We start from the raw sequence: 18,690 nt of genomic DNA on the forward strand, positions 1-18,690 counted from the left end.
AGGTCCAATTTTAACCCAGACCCCTAGGGGAGGGCCTTCCAGGCTGAGAATCACTACTTAACAGCTTTACTGCCCCAGCAACCATGGGGCATCACTGAAAATCACTTAGAAGTAACCATGCTGAGCCAGGTGGGCGCCAGGGTGGACCCATTGTAGTCAAAGGTAAGAGAGACAGAAGGCTTGGATGGACAGGAGGGACCCTTTCTGGGTAGAGGGATATGTTGCTGATGGATTCTGGACAGGAGTCCAGCCCCTCCCAGGGTGCCATGCAGCTGGGAATGAAGCCTGAGTGGGTTGTTGGTCATAATTTGTTCACCACTAATTTTCACTCTTCAAGCATTTATCGAACACTACCATGCGCCAGGCACAGTATCAGGAGCAAAGGATACATCAATGAACAAGGCAGACAAAAAGCCTGGCCCCTGAACACACAGGAACACAGGCAACAAGAAGTGACATGGATGAAATGCTATTTGATATCAAACACCCCATAATGGCAGTTTCTACAGAGGCAGAGAGAGGGAAGCAGCTAGGCTGGACTGCATATGAGTGGTCAGTGAGGACCGTCAAGAGAAAGGGGTACTCAGGCAAAGTCCTAAAAGTAGCTCTGAGAGAGCCATGAGGATGCCTGGAGGAGAACTGCAAGCAGAGGGTACAGCATACACAAAAGCGCTGTTTGAGGACTAGCCAGGGAGAAGTGAGAGAGGTATGAGGAATAAGGTCACATTAAGACCTTGACCTTGACTGTGGGTGAGAACTGTGAGCCAGGGAGTGACATCAAGCTGACTTTTGGTTTCATAAGCTGGCTTTAGCAGAGACACTGCTGTACTGGACCACAAGCTGCATGGCCTGGCGGAAGATGAAGGCAGAGGCTGGGAGGCCAGTTAGATAACAAAAGCAGTCATCCAAGCAAGACGTGAAAGTGTCTAGGACCGGGGACAGTGGAGATGGCTCTGACTCTGGGGCAGAGTGAGCAGGATTTGCCAACAGGTTAGATAAGGTCCCCTGGAAAGAGATGGGAGAAGATGCTGCCTCTGCTTTTGGCCTGAGCCGGGAGCAGCGGTCATGACCTATGGAAGTGCAGGCTTGGAGGAAAGGGGAGTCTGGCTTTGGACAAAACATTCACAAAGCCTCCTTAGTTACCTCCTCGGTCTGTCAAGTTCTGGGGAAATGCCTGGGCTGGAGGAAGCATTTTGAACTCAGGTGTCCAGAAGAGGCATGGGAAGCCTCTGCCTCAAGGGAGCTGAGTAGGGAGAAGAAAGACCTCTTTCTGACTCTGATCTTAGGAGCTGAGGTCGGGTGGTTGGGTGTGAAGCTCAGAGGCAGAAAGTGAACTTGGCACACATGAGGTCCTGAGTTCCACCCCCAGCACCACCGAAGGATGGGGTCAGGAAGGGAGGTGGAAGGAAAATGGAGAAACCAAAGGAAGAAGGATTCCAAGTGTTGCATGTAGGAAGATAATAAGGCTGGGAAGTATGGGAGGGGGGTTCTGCAGGAATCAACAGCCCCATTCCACCCTCAGTACGAGGATTTGTTCTGTCTTTTGATGATCTGAACATAGACAGGTAAACAGTACCTCCTCTGAGATCCTTGGGGCTTAGCATGGTTTGTTTTGTTTGTGGTGCTCAGGATGGACCCCCCCTCCTACCAGGGTCATTGCACATGCTAAGCACACACTCAATCACTGAGTCACAACCTAGCTCTCAGGTGTATTTGGGATTCCGAACGAACATGGCACCTCAACAGCCCCAGCATGACTGTGCTCAAACACACTAACACTTCCCTGAGAACAATGCAGATGAAACGTTGAAGCCCTTACTTCTCCCCAGTCCTAGCCTTCGGGTTAAGCATACCTCCAGGAAGTCATCCCCCTCGCTGGGCAAACCCTTGCCCTGCCGCCAGCGCTTCAGGAACCACCTGAGCTTCATGAAGAGCAGTAGGAAGTTGTGCTTGAACTGCTGTGACTCCTGCACCAGCATGTTCTTCTCCTGGCTCCAGAACTTCTGCTCCAGTCTCCTCTGCAGGCTCAGGCTCTGCAGCTCAAACTCTCGCCTCAGCAGCACCCTCTGCTGGTCCTCCTTCAGCTGTAGGGTTCAGAGAGCCAGCCCCCTCAGTTCCCTCCACTCCCACCCAGCTGGGCCCAGATGAAGGGCAGGGGGGAGGGAAGGAAACCTAGTGGTGACTGCCAAGGATTCCTACTGGGATGCATGCCGAGAGGCTAATGGATGCATGCCAGGAGGCTAATGGATGCAGCATCCAAAGTAGCAACTTGGATTATGGCTAAGAAGAGCCAGAGATCTGCGATACACAACCATGGGCCTCATTTTCTGCACCTGTAAAATAGACACCCCCTCACAGGGGAGGACTGGGGGACTCTAGAGGATGTAAGGGATGGAATGTGCATTACACAGGTCTGATTAACCAATGCAATGGGACTAGCAAATGGATCACCAGCCCTGCCTGTTGGGGACATTTCATACATGGAAAGTGAAGCCTTGAAGAGAAACAGGATTGACCAATCCTCACACTTGGCCCATGCCAAGCCCAGGACTCCAGCCCAACATGGCTGATGCACAATGATTAGTGAATTGATACCGTAGCAGGGAGTGGGGCTGGAAGTCTGGGGCTACAGGACCTTCTTACCTTCCAACTGTGACCTAGAGGTCCCTGGGGCCCCTGCCTTCAGTTATTTTGCTTGTTTGTTTTTGCAGCTCTGGAGATGGAACCCAGAGCCTCTCACATGCTGGGCAAGTGCTCCACCTCTGAGCCATTCCCCCAGGACCTCTGCCTTCAGAGCTGGGAGGAAAGGCTGGAGTAGGTACAGGGCCTCAGTGTCACCTACCTGGACCAGTTTCTGGTTGAAGTTGTCAGCCTCTTCCTTTCGAAGCTGCCGTTCCTGGGAGAGCTGCTCTTGCAGGCCCCGGAGACTGTCATGGGCCTCGGCCAGCACCAGCTGCAGCTCCTTGATCTGCGGTGAGGGTGGGGGGCCCAGACAAGAGGAAGGAGAGGTGAGAGGTGGTCAAAGGATGGAAGGTGGCAGGGACCAGTGGCAAACGACCTGAGCGTCCCTCTAGAACAATGGCTATCCCAGCCTCAGTGGATGGACATGTCAATTAAATAAAACAAAGAAAACCAAGTACAGCTGTTGATGTGTGTGCACGTGCACATGCACCAATCCTGGGCGGGAACTTGGGGCCTGGGTGCTGTCCCTGAGCTTTTTTGTGCCACAGCCCCACTTCTGGAATTTGTTTGTTTTGTTTTTTGCCAGTCCTGGGGCTTGAACTCAGGGCTTGAGCACTGTCCCTGGCTTCTTTTTTGCTCAAGGCTAGCACTCTACATCTTGAGCCACAGCACCATTTCAGGCTTCTTCTGTTTATGTGGTGCTGAAGAATCGAACCCAGGGCTTCATGCATGCTAGGCAAGCACTCTACCACTGAGACATATTCCCAGCCCCTAACCAGACATTTTGTTGTAGTTATTTCTTGCTTACAATGACTATGTAATAAGATCAAAAGAAAAAGACAGCCAAGTATGATGATTTATGCTTGTAATCCAAGCTACTTGGGAGGTAGAGGCAAAATGATCAAGATTGGAGGCCAGTCTAGGAAAAGCTAGTGAGATCCTATGTCAAAAACAAAAGCTAGCTGGGTACCAGGGTCCTTATTTAGGAAATTGAGATCTGGACGATTCAGGTTCAAGGCCACACTAAGCTGAAGTTTGCTGGACGCTACCTCCAAAATAACCAGCAAAAAAGCACGCCTAAAGGTGTGACTCAAGTGATAGAGCACCACCTAAATAAGCAAGCACAAAACTCTTGAGTTCAAACCCCAGCACTGGAAAAATAAAATAAAAAGTCTCAAGGTATGAGGCACAGCTCACATGATAGAGGCCCTGAGTTCAAGCCTGAAAACTCAGTACTAGGAGAAAAAAAGACAGAAGAAAAAGATAGTAATAACAAAACCCTACATTTTTCTGGAGAAATGATGTTTGAAAGCATTTACATCATGTATTCTTTTAGAAGTCCAGATGGTTCCTAGCAGGAAGCGCCAGGACCCTGGGGAGAGGATCATGCTGTTTATTGACAAGGTGCTGATGACCTAGGAGTGGTCAGTTGGTGAAAAGCCACAGGCATTTTTCCTTTTTTATTCCCAATGTTGGGATGGAGCCCAGGGCTTTGGCACACTGGCAAAGGCTGTGCCAGTCCATGAGCACTCTTCTGTTTATGTGTTGTATACTAGTGAAACAGTTAATCTGGGCAAGGTGTCGGAGCGGGGAACAGGGAACAGAGCAGGAGGATTCTTGAGTTCAAGGTCAGCCTGAATAAGCTTAGTGAGAACCTCTCTCAGAAACTAAACAAATCAAAACTAAAACAAATGGGCGGGAATGTGGCTTAGTGGTACAGTGCTTGCCTAGCATGCATGAAGCCCTGGATTTGATTTCTAGGCACCACATAAACAGAAAAGGCCCGAAGTGGTGCTGCGGCTCAAGTGGTAGAGTGCTAGCCTTGAGCAAAAATAAGCTCAGGGACAGTGCCCAGGCTCTGAGTTCATGCCCCAGGACTGGCAAAAACAAACAAACTAACAAACAAAAAGAGCCGGGGACATAGTTTAAGTGACAGAGTGCTTCACTAGCAAGTTTGAATCCCTGGGTTCAATGCATAGGACAGCCCTGAAAACAGTATAGCATCGGAGGCAGAAGGCTCACATTCACCAGTGAGTTCAACACCAGCTTGGACAACACAGCGAGAAACCATCTCAAGACAAAAAGAAAATGTTTTAAGTTTTTCTAGTAAGGGAAAAAATGTTTATGCTGCCATATTAAATAGAAAAACAAAAACAGAAGAAATGCCAGTCTAGGCATCACAGATGTCACTCTGTGTAAGAAAATAAACACTCATTCCACTGGTGAATTTAAAGCAATAGCTTTTTTTTTCTTTCTTTCTTGTTAATGTGTGACACTGGTGTTTCAACTCAGGGCCTTGAGCTTGCTAAGCAGGTGCTCTATCACTGAGCCACACTGGTGTGAGGCAGGTCCTGTGTATCTGTTGTATTAAAATATTTGCAGGGGGCTGGGGATATAGCCTAGTGGCAAGAGTGCCTGCCTCGGATACACGAGGCCCTAGGTTCAATTCCCCAGCACCACATATACAGAAAACGGCCAGAAGCGGCGCTGTGGCTCAAGTGGCAGAGTGCTAGCCTTGAGCGGGAAGAAGCCAGGGACAGTGCTCAGGCCCTGAGTCCAAGGCCCAGGACTGGCCAAAAAAATATATATATATTTGCAGGGATAGATCCTATCTGCTCTCTCTGTCCTCCTTGGACTTAGTCTCCAGCCCAGTGCTTCAGTTACAACTACTCCACAGCAATTGGAGGAAGCAATAATTAAATGCGTGCAGGGAATAACTTCCATCTGTAAGTGAGCCTTAGAAATAGAAATAGGCTCATTTCCTTTTCTCAGAAAATTAGAACCAAGTATCTTATCCCATTTCAGTGCTGAGGATTTAACGCAGTCTCATCCATGCTAGGCAAGTGGCCTACCACACTGAGCTCCATATTTAGACCCAGCAGCCCCTCTTTATTTTCTAGGATGCTGGAGACTAAATACAGGGCTTCACATGCTAAGCACATTTCTCTACTTCCAAGCTACATACTAGTTTACACAATATACTTTTTTTCCCTTACCATGGCTACTAAGAAGCTCAGACTATCTTGCCTTAGAAGTTTGATCTTTCAGTTTCCAGGGAGCTTCTGTACAGTTGTAGGCAGACCTTCTTTATCTGCAAAAGCTGTCTACCCAAGAATGCTCATCAGGCTGGGACCCATGAGTCACTCAGTGAGGATTTTCAGAGATACCCGCCCAGTCCTCAGGGGCCCCTTCCTGCTTAGACTCACTCTCAAGAACCTATGAGTAGCCTTGCTGTGAACCAAGAGGACTCCTTGAGAATCAGAGAATCCTATCAATTCTAACCCTTCCATCTTACAGATGGGAGGGGATGGGGGCAGGGTGGTCGTGATGTGGCCAACATCACACAGCCACATGGTAGAGTGGCAGAACTTCTACTCAGGTCCCTGAGTCCAAATGGTATTTCCGGCTCTTCTTTTTCCTCCTCCACATACCAGCACTAAAGCCAAGACTTCTCATGCACGTGACTTTTTCAATAACCCTATGAGGGACTTTTTGTTTGTTTTGGCTTTTGGAACCAGGGGTCATACGATGCAGGCCAAAGTGGACTTAAATTCTTTTTTTTTTTTTTTTTTGATGCTAGTCTTGGGGCTTGAACTCAGGGCCTGAGCACTGTCCCTGAGCTTCTTTTGCTCAAGGTTAGCTCTCTACCACTTGAGCCACAGTACCACTTCTGGCTTTTTCTGTTTACGTGGTACTGAGAAATCAAACCCTGGGCTTTATGCATGCTAAGCAAGCACTCTACCACTAAGCCACCTTCCCAGCCCCTAGACTTAAATTCTTGATTCTCCTGCCACAGACTTACAAGCGCTGGTATTACAAGAGTGTACCACCACCATAGCCAGCCAGAACCTTCATTTTATACATGAAAAAGTTGAGAAACAGGGATATGAAGTGGCTCATCCAAGATCTCAGCCAGTACACAGTGGGTCCGCAAGTGAAATCCAAACAACCTGACTGTGGCATCTGCTGCCTCCCTGCTGCAAGAATTAGCAGTTTCATGCCATGTACTGGCGGCTCAGGCCTGAAATCCTAACTACTCAGGAGGTTGAGATCTGAGGACTGCAGTTCCAAAACCAGCCAGCAAAGTCAATGAGATTCTCATATCCAATTGACCACCAAAAAGTAGAAAGCAAAACTATGGCTCAAGTGGTCAAGTGACAGTCTTGAAAGGGCAAAGTTAAGGTACAGAGCCAAGACCCTGAGTTCAAGCCCCAGTATTAGCGCACGCGTGTGTGCGTGTGCGGATACACACACGCGGATACACACACACACAAAACACAAATTAGCAGTTTCATGGCTTCATGAAATGACATAAATTACTCAATTCCCTGTGGAATTCAGTACAGAAGAAAAATCTTATAAACTTCCCTTGACTAGGTCATGAGAACTGTCCAAACTTCCGTTTGGAATCAAATGGGGTGCTCATGACCTGTGTCATCACCCGCCATGGATCACTCTGCTTTGGGAAAGGTCCAGCCTCTCTCTTGCCACCTAACCAACTGCTTGCCTAGGCTGAGACCCAGACCCACCTCAGAGGCATAGGAATCATTATCTTCAGCTCGGTAAGACCGGTAGCTCCGACTGGGTTCAGGCTTTGAATCCAAGTCATTGATGCGGAAAGCCTCCCGCATCCTGGGCTCCCATTCCGGCAGGTCTCTGAAGTCCTGGGGCTGCGCAGAGATACAAGGCAGAAGATAACAAAGATAATACACATGAGAAGATGCCCAGAGCTGCCAGAAACAGTTTCCACCAGGCTTGGGACCACCCACATGTGGGTGGGACCTCAGAGGAGTCATCAAAGTCTACAGTCTAGACCTAGCTTAGCTGGGCAACACTGCTGCCATTCAGTGAATGCTGCTGAAAAGTGGGATGAGTAGGTAAGTGTGGGCACAAATACTCATTTTGTGCATGTCTGTTTTATGCATGGCTTGCAGAAACTGCCAGACTGTCTTAACACCTGTGTGGTCTCATCTTACTCTACTTCAAGAAGAACCAAAAGAAGAGATTCAACATGGGACTGGCTGCTGGCCAAAAAAAAAAAAAAAGCCAGACCAAACCAGAGCCATTGGGCATGAGTGAAAGGAAATTATGGCACGGGGCCACTGTGCCACAGTTAAAAAATCAAATCTGCCTGTATAGACATGGAAAGATGCCTGCTATGCTCTCAAGACAAGTGTTATCCAGCCTCTCTCAAGACTAGTCTGTGGTCCGGCCTCTGCATCTTTGCTCAGTTCTGTGGACACACAGTCTTCTTCCTCCTCTCATCTAGTCTGTTGAGTGTAGGTCAAATTCCTTGCCTACATGCTTTTCTTTCAGCTTGCCTGGCTTGATATTTTGGTGAATTCTTCCCCACTAGAAAATAAGGGACAGAGCTGGGAATGTGGTTTAGTGGTAGAGTGCTTGTCTAGCATGCATGAAGCCCTGGGTTTGATTCCTCAGTACCACATATACGGGGGGGGGGGGGGGGGGTGAAAGCCAGAAATGGAGCTGTGGTTCAAGTGGTAGAGTGCAATGCCCAGGCCCTGAGTTCAAGCCCCAGAACTGGCCCAAAGAAAAAGAAGCCAGAAGTGGAACTGTGGCTCAAAGTGGGAGAGTGCTGCTGCAAAGGGGCACAGGGTCGGGCTGGGGATATGGCCTAGTGGCAAGAGTGCCTGCCTCGGATACACGAGGCCCTAGGTTCGATTCCCCAGCACCACATATACAGAAAACGGCCAGAAGCGGCGCTGTGGCTCAAGTGGCAGAGTGCTAGCCTTGAGCGGGAAGAAGCCAGGGACAGTGCTCAGGCCCTGAGTCCAAGGCCCAGGACTGGCAAAAAAAAAAAAAAGGGGGGGGGGCACAGGGTCAGTGCCCAGGCCTTGGGTTCAAGCCCTACAACCAGAAAAAAAGAAGAAGAAGGGACTTGGGAGAAGGAAGGTTTGGGAAAGTGGGTTTGCTTACCATAGCCCCTCCAATGCTGGGCGCTAAAAACCTAACAATAAATGAAGCATTGAAACGGGACACATAGATAAAGGCATGAGAAAAATATATTGTGCAGCAATAGAAGACCTAACATTCTGGGAAACAAATGCATATCTTGTGAGGAATTTTTTTTTAATTTTTGGTACCAGTCCTAGAGCTGGAATTTGACAACTAGGCACCTGAAACATGGCTCTGAATTTTCACTCCTTTGTGATTTTTGTTAATTTAAACATGGCCTTCTTTCCCTCCTCCCTTTCTTCCTTCCTCCCTCCCTCCCTCTGTCCTTTCCTTCCTTGCTTCCTTCCGTTCTCATTTGTCCTGTCTGCTTAGGATGGAATGCAGGGTCTTGTGCATACTAGATGAGCACTGTACCACTGAGCTCCATCTCTAGCCGCGGGTAGCAATGATTACTGCACATGACCACTCCAGAGACTTGGCAACTTCTGAACTTTTGAGTGTTTACTACTTTTTCAATAATGCTTTTGCTCTTTTGATTTTTTTTCTAAGTAATAATTTATGAACATCAAGGCTGCCAGTTCTTTGCCAATAGAAAGTTGCAAGTCTTGCTTTTGCACAGAAACTGATCAAAAACTTTAAATATATATGTATATATATAATGTTTTAAAACATAAAATTACAAAAGGAAGCTGAAAAGAAGAAAGGGAAGGGGAATAGCTCAGCATTAAAACATTTGTCTTATCTGTACTTCCATGTTTATCGCGGCACAATTCACAATAGCCAAAATATGGAAACAACCCAGATGCCCCTCCACAGACGAATGGATCCAAAAAATATGGTACTTATACACAATGGAATACTACACAGCAATTAGGAATGGTGAAATATTGTTATTCGCAGGGAAATGGTCAGAACTCGAACAAATAATGTTGAGCAAGACAAGCCTAGAACACAGAAAACAAAGGGGCATGATCTCTCTGATATATGACTGTTAACAAAGGGAGATGGAGAGACAGTAGAGACCAAGTCTGTGAATACTGTATATGTTCTTGATACATTGTATATTGTATGTATGTCTATCTGACCTAGAGAAGGGATAGAAAAACAAGACATAAGATATCACAAGAAATATACACACTGCCCTACTATGTAACTGTACCCTTTTTGCACAACACCTTGTAAAAAATTTGTGTTCAATTAATAAACAAATTTAAAAAAAAACAAAAACATTTGTCTTAGTATGTGTAAGGCCTGGGGTTCCATCTTCAGTACTAGGTGTTAAAAGGAGGGGGAGGGGACAGCAACCTGGAAAGAAGATGCAGCCTCAGAGCCACTGACTATTCTCAGTAAATAGGTGATTTGTGGTCTACTCAACTAATGTGCTTGTATCTAAAGATGAGTAAGACTTTATGAATTAACAAGCAAGCTGCTAGGCAGTATATTTATACAAATGATATGATTCAATTGATACAATGTTCCAAAGACAGATTTTTAAGAATCAAGTGAGGAAGAGGGGTTGTCCTGGGACTGGCTGTGAGGTGCTTTTTTGTCATTCACTAGGTGACACAGTGCATTGCTGTGATCTCCATGGGCAAGTTTCTGAAACTGTGCTGGTATGTAGGTTGGTGTGGTGTGGCACTTTTTCTGCCTATAAGGTTCGGTACAACGTTCAGAAGAAATTAATCAGGTGGAGCCCTGGCGACTCCCGCCAGTAATCCTAGCAACTCAGGAGGCTTGAGATCTTAACATTGAGGTTTGAAGCCAGCTGGAGCAGGAAATACCATGAGACACTTACCTCCAATTAACCTCCAAAAAAGCCGGAGGAGGAGCTGTGGCTCAAGTGGTAGGACACTACTACCCTTGAGCACAAAAACTCTGAGTTCAAGCCTTGGGACAGGCACTAAAAAAAGATAACAGTAATTAAAGTCATGGAAGCTGGGACTGCAGCACGTTACCTGGAAGTCGGGGCCAAGGTCTTTAGCCAGGATCATCTCCTTGCAAGGGCCCTGGGAGCCCAGGAAGGGCTCGGGCTGCTCCTTGCCCGGGCCCCCGAGGGCGGCGTCGGCCTTCCGGGCGAAGGCGTTGAGCTCCTGCTGCAGCACGCTCAGCCGCACGAGGATGGCGTGGACCAGCTTGGGGTCCCGGGTGGCCTCGCTGTTGTCGGGGGCCTCGTGCAGCCGGAAGTCGGCGCGCTCGTTGTCCAGGCACAGCCGCAGGCCCGCCGAGAAGCCGTTGGCCTCGGCCACCAGGACGTCGATGGCCTTGCTGACCAGGACAGCCTGCTCCCGCAGCCCGGGCAGCGCCTCGGCCTCGCGCGCGCGGCCGAGCCGGGCGGCGGGGGCGGCGGGGGCGGCGGCCGCGGGCGCCTCGCCCGGCGGGGCGGGCACGCACTGCGCCGAGTCGCCGGCCTCCGCGTCCGTCTCCAGCGCGGGGCGCGCGCTCTGGCTGGAGGCCAGGTCGCAGCGCTGCAGGTTGGAGAGCAGCACGCGGTTCTCGTACTGCAGCTTCTTGACCTTGCCGCTCAGCTCCCCGATCTGCAGCTTGGCGGCCGCCAGCTCCTCCCGCGAGGGCTCGCCGAGCGCGGGGCCCAGGCCGTCCTCCGACGCCGGCGCCGGCGCGTCCGCGTCGGCCTCGCGCTCGGCGCGGGTACTTGGCCAGCTCGCTCAGCAGCAGCTTGTTCTGGTCCTCCAGCTCGGCCGAGGAGCGCCGCAGCAGCTCGGCCTCCTCCTCCACGAACTGCAGGTGCCGCCGCAGCTCCGCCAGGCTCTCGCCGCACTCGCCCGCGCCCAGCGCCGCCGCCAGGGCCAGCCGCGCCTCGGGCCCTCCGGGGCAGCCGCCCGGGCAGCCCGCGCCGTGGTCCCGCAGGTCGTCCATCTCGGCGCGCAGGCCCCGGTTCTCCACCTCCAGCTCCACGATGCGGCGGCTCAGCAGGTTGGCCTCCTCCTCCACCAGCTTCAGGTGCACCTTCAGCTCCGTCTCCCGAGAGTGGGGGGCGTCCGCTAGCTCCTCGGCCGACAGGGCGGCGTCCAGGTCCCCATACAGCGAGCGGTACTTGAGCAGCTCCTCCTTCATGCTGTCGTTCTCCTTGGCCAGCTTGGTGAGCTTCTTGCACATGAGGGCCGACTCCTCCTTGGCGAAGTGCAGCTGGCACTTCAGATCCGCGCTGTCCTCCTGGAGCAGGACGCACAGGGGGACGGGTAGTGGAGCTCAGCACTGACCACGTGCTGGGCGGATGCAGCCCAACCCTCAAGGCCCTTCCTATTATAGTTCCCACCCCCACCCCCCACACACCCCTGGAAATATATAAGGTGCTAACAGTCCCTGCCTCCTGAAGCCATGGAAAGAATTACATGAGATCATATAGGAAAGGCACCTGGGACCCTGGCAAGCCATTACCATTAGCAGCAGAATACCACGGTATCCTGTGCCTGCCAGGCACAGCAGGTAGCATTTGATTTTTTTTTTCCTTTTTGGCCTGCTTGTATCTGATTCATAAACACGCAATAGGCATAGATGAGAAACTGAGGCCAGAAAGTTGAAGGGAGTCACTCCAATTACATGTCAATCAAGCCCGGGGCTAATGGCTCTCACCTGTAATCCCAGCTACTCAGGAGACTGAGATCTGAGGTTTGGGGTTTGAAGTCAGCCCAGGCATTAAAGTCCATATATGGTCTCTTATCCCAAATTAACTACCAAAAAGCCAGAAGTGTGGAGGTGTGGCTCCAGTGGCAGAGGGCTAGCCTGGAGCAAGAAAGCTCAGGGACAGCACCTGAACCCTGAGTGTGTACCCGTACACACACCGAGTCAATCAGGCAACAGAGCCATGGTCACTCTGACTCTGGTCCTTTGGAATTATCATGTAAATCAGCACTTTGGTCTTAGAAGAGTCTGAGAATGTAAGAATCATAGGCTTGAAGGGTGGTTTGGGGAAAGCAAAGCCAAGAAAATGAATCAGTGGATAGGGGAGGCCCGGGGAGGGTGAAGTTAGTTTCAGACCCCAACTGCCTCAGGAGCTATTGGGCAGTACCTGTGCTGAAGGCTTCTTGTCTGTCTTCCCCAGAGAACGGGCTCCTCTTTTCTTCAAGGAATGCTGCAGGGAGAGAAGAGTCTGAACCAAAAGCTCACAAGGAGACACACATCCAAAGAATGATCACAAGCCCCGAGTCAGACTGAAGATCTGAGCCCTGCTGGTCCACGTCCAGGCCTTCACCTTGACCCACTGCTGAGCCAGAGGGCCCTCAAAGCCACCAAGTGGGCGGCAAAGGTGGGGGACAGGCCAAAAGCACTAGAGAAGACAACTCTGAGCCTCCCAAGTGTAGGGCTCTACCCCTCTCTGCCATATGCATTGTGATCCAATTGGCCTGGACCAAGACCTGGAAATCTGGGTCTCTGTTCTTGTTTGTCTTTCATTAGTCAGACACTTCCGGAGAGCACACAACAGTGAATAAGCCACACAAGGTACCAGGGAGGATGCCATGTTGTCAGGTTCCATGGGACCTTGAATTCAGAATGAATATTAATGAATAATGAAAGTGGATGCAAAAAACAATTTACACAGGAGACTCAAAAACAATCATGAGAGGCTGCTGACAAGGATTTTTTAAAAATCTAGAAGCAGGGCTGGGAAGGTGGCTTAGTGGTAGACTACTTGCCTAGCATGCATGAAGCCCTGGGTTTGATTCCTCAGCACCACGTAAGCAGAAAAAAAAAATCTAGAAGCAAGCTGGGGATGTGGCTTAGCAGTAGAATGTTTGCCTAGTATGACTGCTGTCTCCTCAGCACCACATAAACAGAAAAGGCTGGAAATGGCGCTGTGGCTCAAGAGATAGAGTGCTAGCCTTGAGCAAGAAGAAGCCAGGGACAGCGCTCAGGCCTTGAGTCCAAGTCCCAGGACTGACAAGAAAAAAAAAAATCTAGAAGCACTTGGGGGAAGGGGGAAATCAGTAGATTTAACTATACAAATGAATTCTATATGGAAAAAAAACCCAACCTAATAAAAGATACAAATAACAACTAGGAAAAATATTTGTAATTCATAACATTGTAAAGCCTTGATATCCTAAACATGTAAAGGTCTCCACAGATAATTAAAGGGCCAACAAACTTACAATGAGCTAGAGCTCTGGGAGTTCACAGGAAAGGCAAATGTGTCATGTGAATATGCTCAGCCCAGCTCCCAAGGAAGAAATTCCATTGGCAACTGAGCAGAGCCACCATTTCTCTCCCAACAGACTGGCAAGAATCCAAGCCATCTATCTGGCAAAAGAGTTTGTTAGAAACCCTGGCAAAACCAGGATGCACTTTTATTGCTGGCAAGAATGCAAAATGGAGAAAGGTGGTTTGTGAAGAGCCAGACTTTGAAGTCAGGCGCCACTTTACCACGCGAACCTGAGATAAGCAGGCCCTGTGAGCAAACCCAGGACAAGCTTATTAGAGCCCAGCTGGTCAAGAACTCTAACCGCAGGGAATGCTTAACTCTAACTGCCCCCAGAATCCCTCGAACCCTGTGCCTCGAGCCCTGAGCCAATCAGATTTGTACCCGTGTCCTAATCTTGCTTGAACACCTGATTGCTGTAACTTTGTTTTTTGTCTTGCTTGAACACCGGATGATTATAATTTTGGTTTTTGTCTTGCTTGAACACCTGATGGCTGTAACTTTGTTCTTTGCCTTTATAAGGCCTGTGCAATCGCAGCTCGGGGCTTCCTCCTAACCTCCGCTGTGTTGGTGGGTAGGACGAAGCCCGAGTTGCAGCTCGCCTGAATAAAGTCTTGCCTTGCTTTTTTTTTTTTTTTTTTGGCCAGTCCTGGGTCTTGGACTCAGGGCCTGAGCACTGTCCCAGGCTTCTTTTTGCTCAAGGCTAGCACTCTGCCACTTGATTCACAGCGCCACTTCTGGCCATTTTCTATATATGTGGTGCTGGGGAATTGAACCCAGGGCCTCATGTAGATGGGGCAAGCACTCTTGCCACTAGGCCATATCCCCAGCCTCTTGCCTTGCTTTTGCATTTAGGAACGTCTGAGTCTCGGTGGCCTTCTTGGTGGTTGTTTCGTGACTTGGCATAACAGTTTGCGCATGTAATCCCCTGCTACGTGGAAGGCACAGACAGGAAGATTACAATCTGAGGACAGCTCCAAGCCTTTAAATAATAACTATGTTATGGGGGCCAAGGGCTCACACCTACTTAGGAGCTACTTAGGAGGCTGAGATCTGAGGATCACATTTTGAAACCAGCCCCCACAGAAAATTCTCTGAGAGACTGATCTCCAGTTAACCACTCAAAAACGTGAAGTGGGGCCCAGGCTCAAAGTAAGAGAGTGCTAGCCTTGAGCAAAAAAAGGTCAGGGACAGTACCCAGGCTCTGAGTTCAAGCTCCATGGATAACAAAAAATAATTATATGGGCTGGGGATATAGCCTAGTGGCAAGAGTGCCTGCCTCGGATACACGAGGCCCTAGGTTCGATTCCCCAGCACCACATATACAGAAAACGGCCAGAAGTGGCGCTGTGGCTCAAGTGGCAGAGTGCTAGCCTTGAGCGGGAAGAAGCCAGGGACAGTACTCAAGCCCTGAGTCCAAGGCCCAGGACTGGCCAAAAAAAAAAAAATTATATGAGCCTCAACTAAAAAAAAAAAAAAAAAAAAAAAAAAGCTGAGCTAGAGCAGGCACAAGGCTGCTCCAATGTCAAAAACAAAAAAGGAATGCAAAATGGCACAAGCCAAGCCCTATAACAGGCAATATGAGGAAATGCTATAATCGGTACTGAGGGGCTTGGACTGTGGCTTAGTGGTAGAGTGCTTGCCTAGCATGCATGAAGCCCTGGGTTTAATTCCTCAGTACCACATACACAGAAAAAGCCAGAAGTGGTGCTGTGGCTCAAGTGGTAGAGAGCTAGCCTTGAGCAAAAAAGGAACCCAGGGACAGTGCTCAGGCCTAGTTCAAGCCCCAGGACTGCCAAAAAAAAAAAAAATCAGCACTGAACTCCCTCACTATTTAAAAAAGTCATTCAGTGAGATGCATGATTCCACTAAATACTTCCTCCCGAGAGAGGGGTGATTCATGATGGCAGTGTATAAACCACAGTTGGGTGGCTTATGTTGGGTGAACAGACTTTCTAAAAATGCTTCCAGGAGATCTGTATCCATACTCACTCCCAACCATTATCTCTCACACTTCATCCCTGAAAGTGAGAGCCACTCATGTAATCTAAGTGCCATTTTAGTGAAACCAAGTCAGGGGTAGGAATTTGTTCAAGGTTTTACAGTAAATCCAGCCAAGCTAGGATGTGTTCTTGGCATAGCTCTTGATGGAGTTCCAAAGACTGTGCCAGGGTCACAGGGGAGCTAGCCCAGTGATTCTCAACCTGTGTGCACAACAGAACCCCTGGGGCAAAGGAATTTAAAAATACTGTGTGACAGGCACCACTCCCAAAAATTCTGATGTAATTGGACCGCTGTCTCAGGTATTAGGATTTTTAAAACTTCCTAATTCTAAAGCTGAGGTTGAGCCACGGAAGGAGCACCAAATGGGCTCCTAAGGCTATCTTAAGACCCAATCAGAAGCCCGGTGCCAGTTGCTCATGCAGATAATCCTAGGTACTCTTGAATATTGTAGTTTGAAGCCAGCCCAGGAAGGAAAATCCATGAGACTCTCATTTCCGATTAACCACCAAAAAAAAGCTAGAAGTTGAGCTGTAGTTCAAGTGGGAGAGTGCTAGCCTCAAGGAAAGTGCCCAAGCCCTGAGTTCAAGTCCCAAGACTGGTACACTCACAAAACAAATAAATCAGAGCTGAGAGCTGGTGGCTCACATCTGTCATCCTAGCTACTCAGGAGGCTGTGTATTTTAAAAGGACACACCTGGGCTGAATATAGTACAGTGGTAGAGTATTTGCCAAACATGTACAATGGGCAAGGCCCTGGGTTCAATTCCCACCTCCCCACCCCAGTATGAGAGTAAAGCAGGGGAGCAAACTCTGTGGTACATGAGAATAACATAAAATGTTACCAAATGTCACCAGAATCAAGGGCATGCCTGGAGGTGTAGAGCACCTGCCTAAGGCCTGTGAAAACTTAAATGCAAACCATAGTATTACCAAAAAGAAAACGTATTTAAAGAAGAAAACAGTGTGCTGGGAATTGGCTTAGTGGTTGTATGCTTGAAGCCCTGGGTTCGATTCCTCAGCATCAAATAAACAGAAAAAGCCAGAAATGACATTGTTGCTCAAGTGGTAGAATCTAGCCTTGAGAAAAAGAAGCTCAGGGACAGTGCTCAGGCCCCAAGTTCAAGCCCCAGGATAGGCAAAAAAAAAAGAAGGAAGAAGGAGAAGATGATGACAACGACAGCATAATATCACTGTACAAAAATATGCTTTTCCGGGGCTGGGGATATAGCCTAGTGGCAAGAGTGCCTGCCTCGGATACACGAGGCCCTAGGTTCAATTCCCCAGCACCACATATACAGAAAACGGCCAGAAGTGGCGCTGTGGCTCAAGTGGCAGAGTGCTAGCCTTGAGCAGGAAGAAGCCAGGGACAGTGCTTAGGCCCTGAGTCCAAGGCCCAGGACTGGCCAAAAAAAAAAAATATATGCTTTTCCGCTCTACCTTTTTAAGGGAGAAAAGATAGGTTACACACTCTTCAATCCTTCGCAGGGGGCATATTGGGGATAGAACCTAGGGCCTCTTGCATGCTAGGCGAGCATTCTGCTACTGAGCCACATCTCCAGCCCCAAATCGGTCACTGTAAAGCATGTATGTGGAACAGAGAAAGCCAGTGTTCCACTTCCTATGCCCCTCCATTCTCTCCTCTAACCCTTCTCCTGGAGGCCCTCTGCCCTCGGGTGTTCTGGAGCTGTTTTTAGACCTATGGGTCTGTGTTTAAAACACTGAAATAGATGGTGCTGTTTTGGACTTTCTTTCCTTCCTGTGTTTATTTGAGTCTGTGATCTCTGATTTTTATAATAAGTACCTTAGGCAAAAGAAAACCCTAAAATATCCATCATTTTTAAGTTTAAGTCCACATAATACGATCCTGTACATTACCAAGACAGTGTATATAATGTAATCCCTTGTGTGTTTTAAATGTGTCTGTGTTTAAATACAGAGAAGTATGCACTATTGAGCAGAGAAAAAGACCTAGAAAGATACAAAATACACTGTTAATTCTGTACCAGGCTGAGGAAAGAATACAGAGAAGTGGTTAGAGTAGTTGTGTATTGGTTTTTTTTTTTTTTTTTTGGCCAGTCCTGGGCCTTGGACTCAGGGCCTGAGCACTGTCCCTGGCTTCTTTTTGCTCAAGGCTAGCACTCCGCCACTTGAGCCACAGCGCCGCTTCTGGCCGTTTTCTGTATATGTGGTGCTGGGGAATCGAACCTAGGGCCTCGTGTATCCGAGGCAGGCACTCTTGCCACTAGGCTATATCCCCAGCCCGTGTATTGGTTTTTATATTAGTTCTGTCACTTCAAAACACAGGCCACATGTACAGGATTCAAAACGCAATGGAAGGCTGGGGTGGGGGGGGAGCGAAAACTAGTTCCCAGTTCTCCCACCCGGAGTCAGCCATAAGAACCAGAACTTCTAGCTTTCTGTAGAGGTATGATTGCCATATATTTATGTGCTTTTTTTTTTTTGCAAGTCCTGGGGCTTGAACTCAGGGCCTGGGCACTGTCCCTGAGCTTCTTTTGCTCAAGGCTAGTACTCTACCACTTGAGCCACAGCTCTACTTCTGGCTTTTTTTCTGTGTATGTGGTACTGAGGAATCGAACCCAGGGCTTCATGCATGCTAGGCAAGCACTCTACCGCTAAACCACATTCCCAGCCTGCAGGTGAGTTTTCCTTCCTAATGGTTGGTTCCCTGATTCAAAGGCCTCACTTGTGAGCTACTTCCTAGGGGTTAATGGAAAAGGCATGACATCTTTTTCAAATGGATTTCCCCTAACGAGTCACCAAATGCCTTCCTAGCAGCAGAAAGAAGGTACAAGAAGGCTAAATGGCTTAAACCTCCTGGAGAGGAAATAGGAGGGGCAGGCAGCACCTCTCTTAGTGTGGTTCCAGCCATTCCACACCATGTGGAGGCCTCTGGTGCTCCAGCACTGCCCTTC

At 48.8% G+C, this 18,690-nt stretch overlaps 1 protein-coding gene across 1 annotated transcript in view; it reads right to left on the minus strand.

The window, feature by feature from the left end:
- Soga1 (suppressor of glucose, autophagy associated 1) overlaps window positions 1-18,690 on the minus strand; it is a 73,385-nt gene that overhangs the window by 21,108 nt on the left and 33,587 nt on the right. Inside the window, 6 exon segments of the mRNA XM_048349122.1 lie at window positions 1,854-2,084; window positions 2,843-2,968; window positions 7,212-7,352; window positions 10,554-11,243; window positions 11,245-11,769; window positions 12,626-12,688. Of these exon segments, the coding sequence (XP_048205079.1) occupies window positions 1,854-2,084; window positions 2,843-2,968; window positions 7,212-7,352; window positions 10,554-11,243; window positions 11,245-11,769; window positions 12,626-12,688 (1,776 nt within the window).

The sequence above is a fragment of the Perognathus longimembris genome, chromosome 6 (assembly GCF_023159225.1).
Source record: "Perognathus longimembris pacificus isolate PPM17 chromosome 6, ASM2315922v1, whole genome shotgun sequence".
Classification (NCBI taxonomy): domain Eukaryota; kingdom Metazoa; phylum Chordata; class Mammalia; order Rodentia; family Heteromyidae; genus Perognathus; species Perognathus longimembris.